At 48.8% G+C, this 17,673-nt stretch overlaps 1 protein-coding gene across 1 annotated transcript; it reads right to left on the bottom strand.

The window, feature by feature from the left end:
* Nucleotides 1-12,738: 12,738 nt before the first annotated feature.
* LOC121578794 (cysteinyl leukotriene receptor 2-like) lies at nt 12,739-15,300 on the bottom strand. The gene is made up of 3 exons (XM_041893172.2): nt 15,054-15,300; nt 13,873-14,263; nt 12,739-13,742 (listed from the first exon to the last, which is right to left on the bottom strand). Exons 1-3 carry the CDS (start codon nt 15,058-15,060, stop codon nt 12,923-12,925), a joined length of 1,218 nt encoding a protein of 405 aa, XP_041749106.2. The 5' UTR covers nt 15,061-15,300; the 3' UTR covers nt 12,739-12,922.
* Between the last annotated feature and the right edge of the window lie 2,373 nt (nt 15,301-17,673).

The following is a 17,673-nucleotide window of genomic DNA, read 5'->3' on the forward strand; positions in this document are numbered from 1 at the left end:
CGTCAGGAAGTCCAGGATCCAGTTGCAGAGGGAGGTGTTTAGTCCCAGGGTCCTTAGCTTAGTGATGAGCTTTGAAGGCACTATGGTGTTGAACTCTGAGCTGTAGTCAATGAATAGCATTCTCAAGTAGGTGTTCCTCTTGTCCAGGTGGGAAAGGGCAGTTTGGAGTGCAATAGAGATTGTTTCATCTGTGGATCTGTTGGGGCGGTATGCAAATTGGAGTGGGTCTAGGGTTTCTGGGATAATGATGTTGATGTGAGACATGACCAGCCTTTCAAACACTTCATGACTACAGATGTGAGTGCTACGGGTCGGTAGTCATTTAGGCAGGTTATCTTAGTGTTCTTGGGCACAGGGACTATGGTGGTCTGCTTGAAACATGTTGGTATTACAGACTCAGTCAGGGACATGTTGAGAATGTCAGTGAAGACACTTGCCTGTTGGTCAGCGCAGGCTCGGAATACGGGTCCTGGTAATCCGTCTGGCCCTGCGGCCTTGTGAATGTTGACCTGCTTAAAGTTCTTACTGACATCGGCTATGGAGAGCGTGATCACATAGTCATCCGGAACAGCTGATGCTCTCATGCATGCTTCAATGTTGCTTGCCTCGAAGCGAGCATAGAAATGATTTAGCTCGTCTGGTAGGCTTGTGTCACTGGGCAGCTTGCGGCTGTGCTTCCCTTTGTAGTAGTTTTCAAGCCCTGCCACGTCCGACGAGCATCGGAGCCGGTGTATTTCGATTCAATCATAGTCCTGTATTGACTCTTTGCCTGTTTGATGGTTTGTCGGAGGGCATAGCGGGATTTCTTATAAGTGTCTGGGTTAGAGTCCCGCTCCTTGAAAGCTCTACCCTTTAGCTCAGTGCGGATGTTGCCTGTAATCCATGGCTTCTGGTTGGGGTATGTACGTACGGTCACTGTGGGGACGACGTCATCGATGCACTTATTGACTAAAACTGTCTGAGAGATATCGGGAGAGAGAAGAGGGGGGATGGAGGTACGGTTATGTGGGGAGCACAGGAGGTTGGTGGCACCTTAATTTGGGAGAACGGGCTCTTGGTAATGACTGGAGCGGAATGGGGAGAAATCTGTACATCCAGCAGGAGCAGAGGACACACTGGAAAACACTTGCTTTTTCACATGTACCACTCAGAGACACCAGGGCACATAAAACTGCACTTCATTGCAGCCTTGAAAGATGAGTAATCTAATCCCAGAGTTGTGATGGCTACTTCAGCACTGGGAATGGGGGTAGACTTTAAGGGTGTTCATAATGTAGTCAACTATGGGCCACTTCAAGACCTTCCGTCCTACATGCAGGCATATAGAAGAGCGGGGAGGGACGGCACAAGCTCACATTCACTTATCCTGTACCATGGAAGGCACCTTGTTGGAGTTTCAGATAAGATGAGACTGTATGTGTCAAACAGTACCAGCTGCAGCCGGGTGAAACTGTTACAGCTCTTTGATGATGAGGTCACGCAATCAATATCACCCAAACATGACTGCTGTGACAATTGTGCTACCTCATGCAACTGCAAGGAGAGGCATGCAGGACAACAATTACAACCAAGACATACATTGGTCAGTGAAGGGCATAGGCAGTACCTGAGAGAGAAATGACATGACCTTGCACTTGAGATGGTGCACACAGGTGTTCATGGTAGAGGGAGCATACTTAAATTCACACAGGACACCGGATAAGACAGGAGAATAACACCATATATAACAGACTGACCCTAGCCCCCCGGCACATAGACTATTGCAGCATAGATACTGGAGGCTGAGACAGGGGGGGTCGGGAGACACTGTGGCCCCCCGTCCGACGAAACCCCAGGACAGGGCCAACCAGGCAGGATATAACCCCACCCACTTTGCCAAAGCACAGGCCCCACACCACCAGAGGGATATCAACAGACAACCAACCTACTACCCTGAGACAAGGCTGAGTATAGTCCACGAAGATCTCCTCCACTGCACGAGCGCGAGGGGGCGACAAACCGGACAGGAAGATCTTGTCAGTGACTCAACCCACTCAAGTGACACACCCCTCCTAGGGATGGCATGGAAAGCACCAGTAAGCCAGTGACTCAGCCTCCGTAATAGGGTCAGAGGCAGAGAATCCCAATGGAGAGACAGCAAGGGCGGTTTGTCGCTCCAGTGCCTTTCCGTTCACCTTGGCACCCCTGGGCCAGACTACACTCAATCATAGGACCTACTGAAGAGATGAGTCTTCAGTAAAGACTCAAAGTTTGGGACAGAGTCTGCGTCTCTCACATGGATAGGCAGATCATTCCATAAAAATGGAGCTCTATAGGAGAAAGCCCTGCCTCCAGCTGTTTGCTTAGAAATAGCCCTACTGTCTATAATCACTGAGGTTTTGTGGAATGATGAACACTTGAGTGATGATGATTATGATGATGATTCAGAGTTGGGACAACTTGGGGCTTTTGTAAACATGACTGTGTAGTGTGTATACATGAGGACTTGTACATCCTGTGTTGATTAATATTTTTGTCATTTTAGCAGACGCTCTTATCCAGAGCGACTTACAGTTAGTGAGTGCATACATTTTTTCATACTGGCCCCCCGTGGGAAACGAACCCACAACCTTGACGTTGCAAGCGCCATGCTCTACCAACTGAGCTACATACTGTAGGTATGTAGTCTAGGATATTATTGTTGTGAAAACCGGCCCTTTTACCATTGAGCTGTATGGAATAGTAGAATGTATGCCATACACGCACTGTAAATAAATAATTTAGCTTAAAGATTTGTTCTAATACTCATTTTGAGTTATCTAAAGCAGGGTTTCCCAAACTCGGTCCTGGGGCCCCCCTGGGTAGACGTTTTGGTTTTAGCCCTAGCACTACACAGCTGATTCAAATAACCAACTCATCATTAAGCTTTGATTATTTGAATCAGCTGTGTAGTGCTAGGGTAAAAACCAAAACGCGCACCCAGGGGGGCCCAGGACCGAGTTTGGGAAACCCTGATCTAAAGTATAGAGAGGGCCAAGTTGTGACCGGTCACCCATAGTTACTTGTTCATAAAGTGCGTTTTTTTTTCTTTCAGTTTTCTCCTTCACTTCACTTCAATAAATAATTCAGATTTGGAAACATCAACGCTCAGTGGATTATATGACTTTATTGCAAATGAACTTGTAATTGCCTTTTTGGATGAAATAAGTAACAAAGTGTACTACAATAAACTTTCAAAGTAGAAAATGTGTGGGCTTTCCCCTCAGTGTTGGCCCAGAGAATTGGGAAAAGGCTAGGCTATAGCAGTTGTGTTACTGCTCTTGCACGGTGTACACGTCACAGCCCATAAAACGTATACAGTTTCAGACAGCAACAACAGGAAGAATATTAACAGTACATAACAAAGTAATTACACAAATAAATGGTACAAAAAAGGTACATTATAATATTTTCAGTTAAAATAATTACACAAAACAATGCAACAAAGAATGTAACGTTATTAGTAGCGGTGCGTGGGTGAAATCACTGCGGAAGCCAAGCCAGAAAAAAAAAGCCATATTACAACCTGTGTTTTGATAATTGCGTTGTTTGCTCTATAACCTGTTAGTTCAAATGCCTTGCAACCGTGATATATAGGCCTAAGGCCAAGACAATAATAAGAATAAATTCAACCACACCTTTGTTTCATCACAAAACTGGAGAGGAGTCTCTGTCCGGTGAAGTCCACAAAGCAAACAGTTCCATGACCTACAGCATGGTCAAGCAAGTTAATGTTTCCGACATTTTTGGACTACTAAATGACTATTGATTTAGAACCACAGAGAGTTACCGCAAGTCAGAAAGAAAACAGGAGCTGCCTCCACTATTCCAGCACCATTTCAACTTCAACAACATCAAATCACCTATGCTTAGTCTAATACAGTAACAACTAAAAGACAGTTCAAACAACGTGAGCTAAATATGATGTGACTGTCCATGGTTCTGACTTCTCTGTGCGTGCGTGCATTTGTGCAACTAGAAAAAACATGTTGACTCTACTTGTAGAGAAACGCCAATGCCATCCTCCTCTCTTTCATGTTGACGAAACGGTCTATGACTCTGTCATACAGTACACGCTTAAATGTTTTGTTGTCCTAGGCTATCTAGCTAAAATGCTTGCTTGCTAGCCTAACTTCCTTTCATGGGCAACAATGCGCCAGGCCAGCTAGTTAACATTAGCCTACTACATCTAGCTACATATTGAACTTCCATCCTCTCATGCCAGGGGCACAATGTATGAATTTATGGTTGGATCAGAATCGTGTTATAATCATTGGCCTGTACGGAGAATTTAAAAAGTCAAAATCCCTGTCTCCATCCGTGGCTAATTTAGGAAAGGACCAATTTTAGCTAGCTAGCCACCGGAGGACGACAACACAACGAGATGCAACAATTCAAGTTTTTTTTCTGTCAATTACGTTTGCTCTCGATGTGATGTGATTGGAGTGAAGCCAAATCCAAACTGGCTTCCCTTGACACGTTCTTTTGGTGCGCCAGGACCATTCACAGTTGAGCTCACTCAGTTTAGCTCAACGCTGATTGGCTATTATTTTATACTTTTTTTTAAATCAAAGGAGGCCAAATGTTCGTTGGCTTCCCTTGCATTAAATGCAATGGGCGGCAACAATGTCATACTCTTTTTGACCAGACAGCATCAGATAGATGGCCTAAACATACAAAGACAGAGGGGCGCTGTTTTGCTTGCTCGGATGATTTCTCAGGTGAGATACATACAGCTTCTTGTGAATTGAAGGAAAATTATGAAACACGGAGAGACAAAAAATTAATAATTTAATTTCTTTTTTTCTTGGTACATTTTTTGGGGGAAGCCTGGCTTCCCTTGGCATCCATGAATACACGCCACTGAATGTTATAAAAGTAAATACACATGTTTTGTGAGTCTACATTGTCATTGGTTTCAGTACAACTTATTCTTTCCTCTTTCTTACATTACTTCCGTAGCTGTGGCATTTAAGATAACAATTTCCATTCTAGGGTCTCAGCACTACAGCTGAAATCAACTGTCAACGTTTGTGTGTCTGTCTGCGTGCCAAACGAGCAGACAGTTTGTTCTTCTCACGGTGTAATTTCAGTTTGTGGTTGCTGATCCACAACACTAGTTCCTCATGTCCAATTTGTGCAACAGGTTTATTTGGATGTTATGGAAGCTTTGGTTAAACCTGCCAGGTGTCAAAGTAAACACCTTCTAATCAAGAAGCCCACTTACTATATGGTTTATGTCCTCAGATGTATTTGAGTTTGAGTGCTTTCCAGACTCTGGCTTCAGCTCACAGTCTTCATCAAATCGCTGCATGAGGTCTGCCTGCTCTCCAATGGTCCTGCTGACTTTCTGTGCAATGTCAAACTGGACTAGGGCCTCTTGATGTTGGATGAGGTCTTTTGTGAGGCGCACATGGCGTTCGCATCTCTTGCATCAAATACAGTTATCAGTTACTTCAATGTCAAGGAAAAAACGAACTATGTTTAAATTATCTAGGCTACAATTGTCACTATGATCAACTGAAGATATTATTAAATGTCACATCGCTGCTCCCCTCCGGCGCTTTGATTCGCCGGTCTACTGAGCCACCGGTCTGAGTGCACCACCTCGGCAACACCGGAATGGAAACCCAACGCACCCTAATCACCTCCAGCACACCTGCACCTCATCATCTCATCAGCACCCCTATTTAGCCCTGGACTGTTCTGTAATATGTTGTGTGTGATTGTTTCGCTTCGTGTCATTTACTCTATCTTTGATATTTCTCCTTGTCATTGTTAAGTAAACCTTGAACTTGTTAATTCCTGCGTCTGCGTCCTGCCTCTTCGTATACTCAGTACTCGTCACAGAATCACACACCAAACGAAAATGGATGCAGCAGGAGTTTCCCAGTGCCTCGACCAGCACCAGCAGCAGCTTGCCCAGTTGAACGCCGCCATGCAGTAAGTGCTCCAAACTCTGCATAATCTGCCCAGCGCTCCGGTTCCACCCCAGGGAGCGGCGAGTACCCCCAATCCACCTGTTCCCGTGCTATCACCCACTTCTGCGGGAACCCTCACCCTACCGGAGCGCTATGAGGGAAAAACTACTTAATGTAGCTGCTTCCTGCTACAGGTTTCCCTTTATCTGGTGCGTCAGCCTGGGGCATATCCATCTGACCAAGCCAGGATAGTGCTGGTGATTTCACTACTTAAAGGAAAGGCGCTGGATTGGGCCACGGCAATCTGGGAAGGAGAGGAGGCAGTGGCACTACCCTAACCCACCTTCCTCGCTTGGTTCAGGGCGGTGTTTGATCATCCCACGGAGGGAAAGGACGGGGTGAGCGTCTCCTCCATCTACAACAGAGAGAGGGGCCCGCGTCCAAGTACGCTCTAAGCTTTCGCACGGTGGCGGTGTCTTCCGGCTGGAATGAGCGTGCTCTGCGCACGGCCTTCAGGAGAGGCTTACGGGAGGACATCAAGATGGAACTTGCACGTCGGGACGACGAGATGGACCATGATACCCTCATCACCACGTCCATCCATCTTGACGACATGTTGAGAGAGAGACGACATTCCCAACACCTCCTGGAGCCTCGATGCTCACCCCATCTGTGCTATGGAAGCCGCCCTGCTTCCGAGTCATCACCCATGGAGGTGGGCAGCACCCCCTACACCACCACGGACCACAGATCTCCTGGCGGCTCCCTATCTAGGCGGTATGACTCCCGTCGCCGCTCCATGAGTGTTACGTCAGCTCCTATCACAAAACCATTCTTTTTAGTTCAAATAACAGTTTCTGGTTATTCCTTCTCTTCCATTTCTACTGCTACGATAGATTCCGGATCAGCGGAGAACCTTATAGATAGGGAGCTGGTCTCCGAAAGAGGTTGCCCACCGTGCCACTGCCATCTCCGCTACACGTCACCTCACTGGACAATAAACCCCTTGGATCAGGCACCATTATGCACGTCACTCTCCCCATCATCATCACCATTCCGATAATACCGGAGCACCACGAAGAGCTGTCATTCCACATCGTCACGTCACCCCTTCACCGGATCGTCTTGGGATTGCCCTGACTCAGACTGCACAACCCCACCATCAATTGGAGCACCAAGAGGATCACAGCCTGGTCTACCTCATGCCGGAAGACCTGCCTGCCGGTGGTTTGTTGTTCCACATCAGTGGAGAGTCCGGAGTCCGCCCTCCAGCCCAACATTCTACGTGAGTACGCAGCTCTCTCCAATGTCTTCTCTTCATTAAAGGCTACGTGTCTCCCTCCTCACAGGCCCTGGGACTGCGCAATTGACCTGCTGGAGGGACAACACCCCCCGAAGAGTCGCATTTACCCCCTTTCCATGGCGGAGACTGAGGCCATGGAGAAGTATGTGGCGGAGACCCTGAAACAGGGGTTCATCAGACGCTCTACCTAGAATTTGCTCTTTCCTTCACAAAACAGCATGACAGGTCCCGTTATCTCTTCTAAATCCAGTATGTAGTCTGGTTGCAATAAAGACGATTTACAAAAGGTTATGTTTGTTCCTGATACAGTCGTACGGTTCACCACAAACATGGCATACATCAACATATTTTGATGGGGTTTTAATCCGCAATTTCACGGCCATCTTCACCCACTGTTGCTCCTATGACACTAATCTAGTGAGCACCTCCGCCCAAGCAAGGCATTGACTGGTCCTTTCCCCCTTCTGATAACCAGGTGGCGAATCGCATCTCTGCATGTCTGGCAGACATATCAGTGTGGATGACGGATCATCACCTCAAGCTGAACCTCGGCAAGACGGAGCTGCTCTTCCTCCCGGGGAAGGACTGCCCGTTCCATGATCTCGCCATCACGGTTGACAACTCCGTTGTGTCCTCCTCCCAGAGTGCAAAGAGCCTTGGCGTGACAGACGCGAACTGACGCGAACTGGCTGAGTCAATTCAGTGGCTAGCTTTGCACTTGGCTAGCTAACAGTAGCTGCTAGGGGTAAGTCATAACCTACATTTGTGTTTTATTTTTACATATTGGTAGCTAGAGTCGTTCAAGGAATTCGGGACATGGGTGACTAGTTAACGTTAGTTTTGCTCTCTCTGTGTGTTCGTGCCGTGAAGGAGGGGTTTCTTCTTTGTCTGAAAGCAATGGCTAGCTAGTATGCTAACTATTCTAGCTAACTAACTGGCTGAATAAGTTGACGACGGACTCGCTCAAGCTGTCGGGACTTATATACATAGTTTGGGCTTTGTCGAGTAAAGCTTAAACAATGTATTTAGATTGTAGTTAGGTATTGTAGGTAGTTATCGTGGGTTGTTGTATGTAATTATTGTAGGTTAGTATTGTATTCGGCTGAGCCCGGTGAAGCACGAAGCTAGCTAACCCACTATCTGGACTAGCTAGCGGGTAGCTACTGGTAACTATTAGCAACTGTGGATAGTTGTTTCATGCCTGAGAGTACCTGTAATTACGCCAGCTAGCTGCCTACAATAATTACAAACAATAATGCCTACCATTCAGCTGTTTTTCTAACCTCATTGTCTGAAGCGTTAACGTTAGGTAGTAAGTGGCTACTGTGCTTGAAATTTAGCTAGCTTGTTGCTACATGGATAGCTACTAGTAAACAATAGCTTGAACGACCTAGCGAACAGACGCGAACTGGCTGAGTCAATTCAGTGGCTAGCTTTGCACTTGGCTAGCTAACAGTAGCTGCTAGGGGTAAGTTATAACCTACATTTGTGTTTTGTTTTTACATACTGGTAGCCAGAGTCGTTCAAGGGAATTCGGGACATGGGTGACTAGTTAACGTTAGCTTGGCTCTCTCTGTGTGTTCGTGCCGTGGGAGGAGGGGTTTCTTCTTTGTCTGAAAGCAATGGCTAGCTAGTATGCTAACTATTCTAGCTAACTAACTGGCTGAATAAGTTGACGACGGACTCGCTCAAGCTGTCGGGACTAACCCACAACGTTAGACACGGACACGAATGATCTGCTTGGCGTGTTGACACACTGGTGGTTTGTTTTGGCCGAGTATTGGTGCTAAACCGTGTTGTTGGAGTCCGGCATGCTAGCTGGCTGTGGCGTCTTATGACTAGGTGCCCTGGACGGTTTTCACAGAAGAATACTGTACCTAGTTAGCTAGCTGAATAAACTAAGTTAGTCTATTCCTAGAAACATTGAACCGCTGTAGTTTACAACAATTATAGTTTCTGAGGTGGAAGTTGGGAGAGTTATATTTGGGTGTTGTGGTGAGGGAGGCCCCGCTCTCTCCTTTCCCAGATGTTTAGTTCATTTCATTCCGATCTCCTTTGCATTATTGTAGCCATTTTCTGCAGCCTGTCAACTATGCCTCTGCCCATCCCTGTTCTCTCCTCTCCGCACAGGCTATACAAACGCCTCACACCGCGTGGCTGCTATCTCTCTAACCTGGTGGTCCCTGCACGCACCACCCACGTGGAGTTCCAGGTCTCAGGCAGCCTCTGGAACTGCCGTTCTGCTGCCAACAAGGCAGAGTTCATCTCAGCCTATGCTACCCTCCAGTCCCTCGACTTCTTGGCGCTGACGGAAACATGGATTACCACTGAAAACACTGCTACTCCTACTGCTCTCTCCTCGTCTGACCATGGGTTCTCGCATACCCCGAGAGCATCTGGTCAGCGGGGTAGTGGCACAGGAATCCTCATCTCTCCCAAATGGACATTCTCTATTTTTCCCCTGACCCATCTGTCTATCTCCTCATTTGAATTCCATGCTGTCACAGTCACTAGCCCATTCAAGCTTAATATCCTTGTCATCTATCGCCCTCCAGGTTCCCTTGGAGAGTTCATCAATGAGCTTGACGCCTTGATAAGTTCCTTTCCTGAGGATGGCTCTCCCCTCACAGTTCTGGGTGACTTCAACCTCCCTACGTCTACCTTTGACTCATTTCTCTCTGCCTCCTACTTTCCACTCCTCTCCTCTTTTGACCTCACCCTCTCACCATCCCCCCCTACTCACAAGGCAGGTAATACGCTTGACCTCATCTTTACTAGATGCTGTTCTTCTACTAATCTCACTGCAACTCCCCTCCATGTCTCCGACCACTACTTTGTATCCTTTTCTCTCTCGCTCTCCTCCAACACTACTCACTCTGCCCCTACTCAGATGGTGATGCGCCGTCGCAACCTTCGCTCTCTCTCTCCCGCTACTCTCTCCTCTTCCATCCTATCATCTCTTCCCTCTGCTCAATCCTTCTCCCTCCAATCTCCTGATTCTGCCTCCTCAACCCTCTTCTCCTCCCTTTCTGCATCCTTTGACTCTCTATGTTCCCTATCCTCCCGGCCGGCTCGGTCCTCCCCTCCAGCTCCGAGGCTTGATGACTCATTGCGAGCTCACAGAACAGGGCTCCGGGCAGCCGAGCGGAAATGGAGGAAAACTAGACTCCCTGCGGACCTGGCATCTTTTCACTCCCTCCTCTCTACATTTTCTTCATCTGTTCCTGCTGCTATGGCCACTTTCTACCACTCTAAATTCCAAGCATCTGCCTCTAACCCTAGGAAGCTCTTTGCCACCTTCTCCTCCCTGCTGAATCCTCCTCCCCTTCCCCCCCATCCTCCCTCTCTGTGGATGACTTCGTCAACCATTTTGAAAAGAAGGTTGACGACATCTGATCCTCGTTTGTTAAGTCAAATGACACTGCTGGTCCTGCTCACACTGCCCTACCCTATGCTTTGACTTCTTTCTCCCCTCTCTCTCCAGATAAAATCTTGCGACTTGTGACGGCCGGCCGCCCAACAACCTGCCCGCTTGACCCTATCCCCTCCTCTCTTCTCCAGACCATCTCCAGTGACCTTCTCCCTTACCTCACCTCGCTCATCAACTCATCCTTGACCGCTGGCTATGTCCCTTCCGTCTTCAAGAGAGCGAGAGTTGCACCCCCTTCTCAAAAAAACCAACACTCGATCCCTCTGATGTCAACAACTACAGACCAGTATCCCTTCTTTCTTTTCTCTCCAAAACTATTGAGTGTGCCGTCTTTAGCCAACTCTCTTGCTATCTCTCTCAGAATGACCTTCTTGATCCAAACCAGTCAGGTTTCAAGACTGGTCATTCAACTGAGACTGCTCTTCTCTGTGTCACGGAGGCTCTCCCGCACTGCTAAAGCTAACTCTCTCTCCTCTGCTCTTGTCCTTCTAGACCTATCTGCTGCCTTTGATACTGTGAACCATCAGATCCTCCTCTCCACCCTCTCCGAGCTGGGCATCTCCGGCGCGGCTCACTCCTGGATTGCGTCCTACCTGACCGGTCGCTCCTACCAAGTGGCGTGGCGAGAAGCTGTCTCCGCACCACGTGCTCTCACCACTGGTGTCCCCCAGGGCTCAGTTCTAGGCCCTCTCCTATTCTCGCTATACACCAAGTCACTTGGCTCTGTCATATCCTCACATGGCCTCTCCTATCATTGCTACGCAGACGACACACAACTCATCTTCTCCTTTCCCCCTTCTGATAGCCAGGTGGCGAATCGCATCTCTGCATGTCTGGCAGACATATCAGTATGGATGACGGATCACCACCTCAAGCTGAACCTGCAGACGGAGCTGCTCTTCCTCCCGGGGAAGGACTGCCCGTTCCATGATCTCGCCATCACGGTTGACAACTCCGTTGTGTCCTCCTCCCAGAGTGCGAAGAGCCTTGGCGTGACCCTGGACAACACCCTGTCGTTCTCCGCTAACATCAAGGCGGTGACCCGATCCTGTAGGTTCATGCTCTACAACATTCACAGAGTACGACCCTGCCTTACACATGAAGCGGCACAGGTCCTAATCCAGGCACTTGTCATCTCCCGTCTGGATTACTGCAACTCACTGTTGGCTGGGCTCCCTGCCTGTGCCATTAAACCCCTACAACTCATCCAGAACGCCGCAGCCCGTCTGGTGTTCAACCTTCCCAAGTTCTCTCACGTCACCCCGCTCCTCTGTACACTCCACTGGCTTCCAGTTGAAGCTCGCATCTGCTACAAGACCATGGTGCTAGCCTACGGAGCTGTGAGGGGAACGGCACCTCCGTACCTTCAGGCTCTGATCAGTCCCTACACCCAAACGAGGGCATTTCGTTCATCCACCTCTGGCCTGCTGGCCCCCCTACCTCTGCGGAAGCACAGTTCCCGCTCAGCCCAGTCAAAACTGTTAGCTGCTCTGGCACCCCAATGGTGGAACAAGCTCCCTCACGACGCCAGGACAGCGGAGTCAATCACCACCTTCCGGAGACACTTGAAACCCCACCTCTTTAAGGAATACCTGGGATAGGATAAAGTAATCCTTCAACCCCCCCTTACCCCACCCCCCCAAAAAAAAAAAATATATATATATATATTGTAAAGTGGTTGTCCCACTGGCTACCATAAGGTGGATGCACCAATTTGTAAGTCGCTCTGGATAAGAGCGTCTGCTAAATGACGAAAATGTAAATGTTGCGAGGCGTCATTGATTTACACCAGGTTCCAACCCTTTTTTAGCTGATTTTGTGCCATGGACTCCCCCAGGAAGCCTGGTTCTCGACAAGGCTAGGTGAGGAGAAGGAGGGGGGTGGGGAGGAGATGGCAGGAAAGGAAGAGTGAACTATACAAACAAAAAGAAATGCAGCAAAGAAAACACAGACTAGCTTATATACACACATTGTAAATCCATGACGTGGTACACACCTCCTCCTCTTGGGAGGTGTGGAGGGAATGGAAACAACAGAGAGCACACCCACACAGTGCCTCAAAAACCTAAGGGTTAGTGTCTTATGGCCCTGGAGGATGTGAGGGTTCAGTCTTCGGTGTGTGGTTCTGGTTCAGGCCTCCATTTTGCACGTGCAGCAAAGTGTCTCTGATTCTGGAGAGTGTAGCTAGGGGTTCAGGTCTCAGTGTCTGTAAGTAGAGGTGGGGTACAGGGCAAATAGGTTTGGAACCCTTTATAGACTGTCTTCCACAGGGCTGTGTGTGTCTGGTAGGGACCCAGAAAGGGTTTGGGGTGGAGCGAAGGGTGTGTCTGGCATTGTTGGTGTTGTAGGCATTGTGGGAATAGTCCTCTTCCTGCGAGATAGCAGCAGGCTGCCCTGAGTGAAGGAGGAGGAGAAGGACTGTCGTCGTGATGAGGCATTGCGTATGACCGTTCTGAAGGACTCCCCGGAGCAGTAGTACAACAAAGGGTTCACTACACTGTTGGCCGCCGCCAGACACAGCGTCACCACCAACACCCGCTGCAGCGTCACCGTAGCAACACAGCCCCACCTGTCCACCACCGCATGCAGGTGCAGCGAGCGAGCCACGTGATATGGGAGGAAGCATAGCAGGAATGTGCAGATCACCATGGCGACCAGACGCAGAGACCGGCGCCGGCGACGACGTCTCCCCGGGTTCTGCCTCTTGTTCCTGTTCAGGCTACCAGTCAACCCTACTAATGACGAGGCCGTAGCTGTCAGTCGGCGGATGATGCTGCCGTAGCAACCGAGGATGGTGACGAATGGGATCAGGAAGCCGAATGTCATGCCCACGTAGTTGAGAATGAAGATCATCTTCCAGGAGGCAGGGTTACGGGGCTCGAAGCAGCGTGTTAGTCCCGCCCTCACCCAGGTCCCCGAAAACAGGAATGGGACTGAAGCTCCGCCCACAAACAGCCAAACGCCCAAGCAGGCCAATGAGGCACGAAGGGGCGTGGCAAAGGCTCGATGACGGAGAGGCTTAAGCACGGCCAGCCAACGGAGCACGCTCAGTCCAGTAAGGAAGAGAACGCTGTAGGAAAGAATAGTTAAAGTTTATTAGTTAGGTGTCTTTCTGGGCAACCTGTGTAAACTCACATCATGATAGCACTAACACCTTCAGATAATTAGGTTGTGTGTGTGTGTGCGTGTGTATACTGTACCTGGTGTAGAGGTTGAGATAGAAGCAAAACACACACAGTCGGCACAGCCAATCAGGGAGGTCCCAGCGAGCGCCCCTGAAGTAGTAGGCCAATCGCAGCGGCAGGGTGAGGGAGAAGCATGCATCTGATAGGGCGAGGTTGGTCATGAGGACGGAGGACGCGGACCATTTGGGCGTCAGTCGCAGGAACACGAACAGCGCTCCACTGTTGCTAAGCAACGCCATAGGGAACACCAGTAGGTAGGTGACAGTATAGGCTCGGTACTTAAATAACTCGTCATCACCACTACATGACTGGTTGCTATTCAATGCTGTCGTTGTATGGTTACCATGGTGAATGATCACTGGTGGAAGGGTGTATTCGAGCCAGTGGGACGTTTCAAGCCACGGAGCTGGAGAGAGACACAGACGCATCATCATCGGCGTAATTATCACTATCATTACCATAATCATCTTCATCATCATTACCATCATCATCGTTATTATTACCATCTTCATCACCACTATCTCACCCATTATCATCATCGCTATCACCATTATCACAATATTCGACATCGTTGGCATCATGACCATTGACCATCCTTTCAATCATAATCATAATCATCATCATCATCATCATTATCATCATCAGCAGAATCATTTCTATTATGTAAGTCGCTCTGGATAAGAGCGTCTGCTAAATGACGTAAATGTAAATGTAAATGTAAATGTTATTTAACTATTAGGGAAAGGTGGCGCTATTACCATGTTGCTTAGACCTGCCTAGGCCCTAGGGTTTAAGGGTGTGTGGTTGTTTATGAACAGGGCCACCATAGACAAAATAGCACTAGGCAGTTACTTTGGAATGAGGAAGTGTGTCCTCAGGTGAACACGAGTTATGTTGTTCTGTTTGTGTAGGTCTGTTCGCTGATGCAAATGTTACAAACCACAGGCAAATGATCAGTTATACCTGCCAGCCTGAGGCAAAGGCTATGTTAACAACAACAACAACAACAACGCACTATATATACAGTACAACAGTCAAACAGCATTCTGCTGTAAACAAATACTACAACCTATATGTGAGTACAATGACCTCTGCCAAGAGGTCTGGACCTTTATACCACAGGATGTAGTGTGCTCACCTTGTATGGAACTAACTGTTTCAACAGATGTGTGTGTGAAGGAGCTGCAGTCACTCACTTGTCATTCTGTCAGAGCGTGCTCCTGCATTCTGTTGTACATTGTCCGTGGAACATCAAATAGTGTCTGCCTGTCGTGTCTTGTTATCAGATACTACAGTACTGGTAGATTATTGTTAGAAGTCCCTTCCGTCTAACTATACACATCTGGAGTCTTCTGAGTCTGTCCAGTCAAGACAACCCCGATAGTATAAACTGTGTCTTCATTAAAACTCCCTCTCCTCTCCTCTTCTCTTTTCTCCTCTCCTTTCCTCTTCTCTCCTCTCGCTAGATACGTCAGGTGTCGTGTTAGTCGGTTTGTTGGAGTCTGAATAGTTTGTGCACTCTTTATACAGTTTATAAGTGTGGGGGGGGGAGAGTTTGTGGTGGAGTTCCATGGAACACAAATGGTATGACTACTGGGCAGAATGCCAACTCAACGACCCGCCTCTCTCTATTTCAATTTTCAAGATTTATTTGTCACATGCACAAGTACATTGAAATGCTTAACTTGCAAGCCTTACCCAACAGTGCAGTATTCAATATAAAAACGAATAACAAAAATAAAATAAAAGACACAAAATAAACACAAGAAATAAGAGAGGAAGCTATATACTGTACAGGGTCAATTTACAATGTGCAGGGATACTGGAGTATTTGAGGTATCTATGTACATTGTGACGTCACGAGAGGCTACACAGCTTTCAGCGGGATTGCTCAAGTAGTGCAAGGAGACCAGGTTCAACCAAAACAAGGATTTTATTAAAGGTCTTGGGAAACTAACGAAAGTATAACACAATACTGTTCTCTGGTGGCTCTTTAAGGGTTAACAGTTCAGGGATGTCTCTTCCACATCCAAAATCATAACTCTCCCTCGCTCAAATAACTTTTCCCCAGTCTTACTGTCTTCCACGTTGCAGCTAGTGGCCAACCCAGCAAAAAGTCCTTCCAAATGTCTCTCACGTATTTCCACAGGTGCATATATCCAAAGGTGAGTATTTCCCAAAGGTAAGTATCTCCAAATCCTTATATTCCTCATGGAAGTGGACGTGCAGCACTCTTGTCCTCCAGAGAGCCCCGGTTGGAGACTGTGTCTCTTCACTTCCCAAACCTTCAGCTCATCAGCTCCTCATTTGTTCCAGCTGCGTGGGAAGATTGGCCATAGAGGGGTGGAGTTCCCGACCATACCAGCAGATGGAGCCATAGCTGTCTGGGTTTGCAGCCACCTCAGGGGGATGTAACGTCCCTCCAGGACACAGCCTCTCGTGACATCACACATCCCCCTCCTCGGGACCGACGTCCTCGTCGGGTAAAGGCAGCGAAGAAGGCATCACGCCGGGAGAGGGCGTCCGCATTGCCGTGGTGCTTGCCAGCCTGCTCTCTCTTCAACTCCTCCAACTCTAGGACCAGGGACTCAGCCTCCTGTTGTCTCTCCTTGAGTTTCTTACTGAACGCATCAGCCTTGGTTTTAGCAGAGTTTAGCTTCTGTTGAGCAGCTTTCAGTTCCTTCTCTCTCTCTGCCTCCGCATTCTTCATCTTGTTCTCCAACACCTTGTACTTCTCCTCTGCCTTCTTCTGGACCTCCTTACTACTGCGCAGGGTCTCCTCACACTCCTCGATGGTCCTGCGCAGCCTCTCCAGCTCCTCCTGTTGCTTATGGAAGGAGCTCTGTTGGAGTTTAGCCTGGAGGATATCTAACTCTTCTGTCTTCATGTCTAACTGTTGCTTTAACAAACGATACCTCTCAGCGGTCCCCTTCAGACCAGACAGTTCTTTGTCCAGATTCTGTAGCTCCGTCTCTGTGTCGGTCTGGGCACCTGCCATCCCTATCAGAGCCCGGGCGGGAGTGAGTAATTCGGAGGATTGCACCGGAGCCTTCCCAGGATGAGTCTTGCCTCTCCGTTTCCGAGGTACTCGGGTTATCCTCTCCTGAGACTCTCTCCAGAGTGGGTAAAAGGCTGGGCAGTCTCGTCCAATTAGGACAGGGACGGGGAGGGAATCAACCACCCCCGCCGTCGTGTGTATGGTTCCCCGTGTGCTGGTCATTGTAAGTTCAGTAATGGGGTATTCTCTGGTGTCCCCATGGACACAGGAAACTGGGAGGACTTTCCCCGGGGTCAGACACGTTGGGCCCACCAAATCCTTACGCACCAGGGTGGCCCGGCTACCAGAATCCAGTAAGGCCTCCACATCATGGTGATTCACAGTTACCGGGCAGGTGGGGGGGTCGATCTGGGCCGCCATCTACGACTCCCAAGAGCGAGGCAACACGGTGTGTGGGTGCTGAGCTGGAGGACTCCGCAGTGGGCATAGGTTCATCGGCTGGTTTCCCACACTGCCAGGAGATATGTCCCATCTCCCCACACCGGTAACACTGTCGAGTTTCCCCCTCCTGGTGTACTCTTCTTGGACCCGCCTGGTTTCTGGCTCCCCTGGAGCCGGGATAAGTCCTGACGTGCCTGGGTTCGAGACCTTGGGGTCCTTTGGACGGGTTCTTCCCATTTGTGGTGGGGCCGCACTCCTGGGGTCTTTTCGGGAAGCATTCAGCATCTCCGCTGTGGCCTGGTACTTTTCCACAGCTTCCACGGTCAGATCAGCCGTGGTCAAGGCCTGTTGACTGATGAACCGTTTTGCCTCATAAG

This window comes from Coregonus clupeaformis, chromosome 12 (genome assembly GCF_020615455.1).
Source record: "Coregonus clupeaformis isolate EN_2021a chromosome 12, ASM2061545v1, whole genome shotgun sequence".
Classification (NCBI taxonomy): Eukaryota; Metazoa; Chordata; class Actinopteri; order Salmoniformes; family Salmonidae; genus Coregonus; species Coregonus clupeaformis.

Bases quoted from the DNA above. Each gene is read 5' to 3' on its own strand.
- LOC121578794 (XM_041893172.2), bottom strand. The intron at 13,743-13,872 runs GTACAGTATACA...TCTTTCCTACAG, and splicing joins TATCTCAACCTCTACACCAG to CGTTCTCTTCCTTACTGGAC.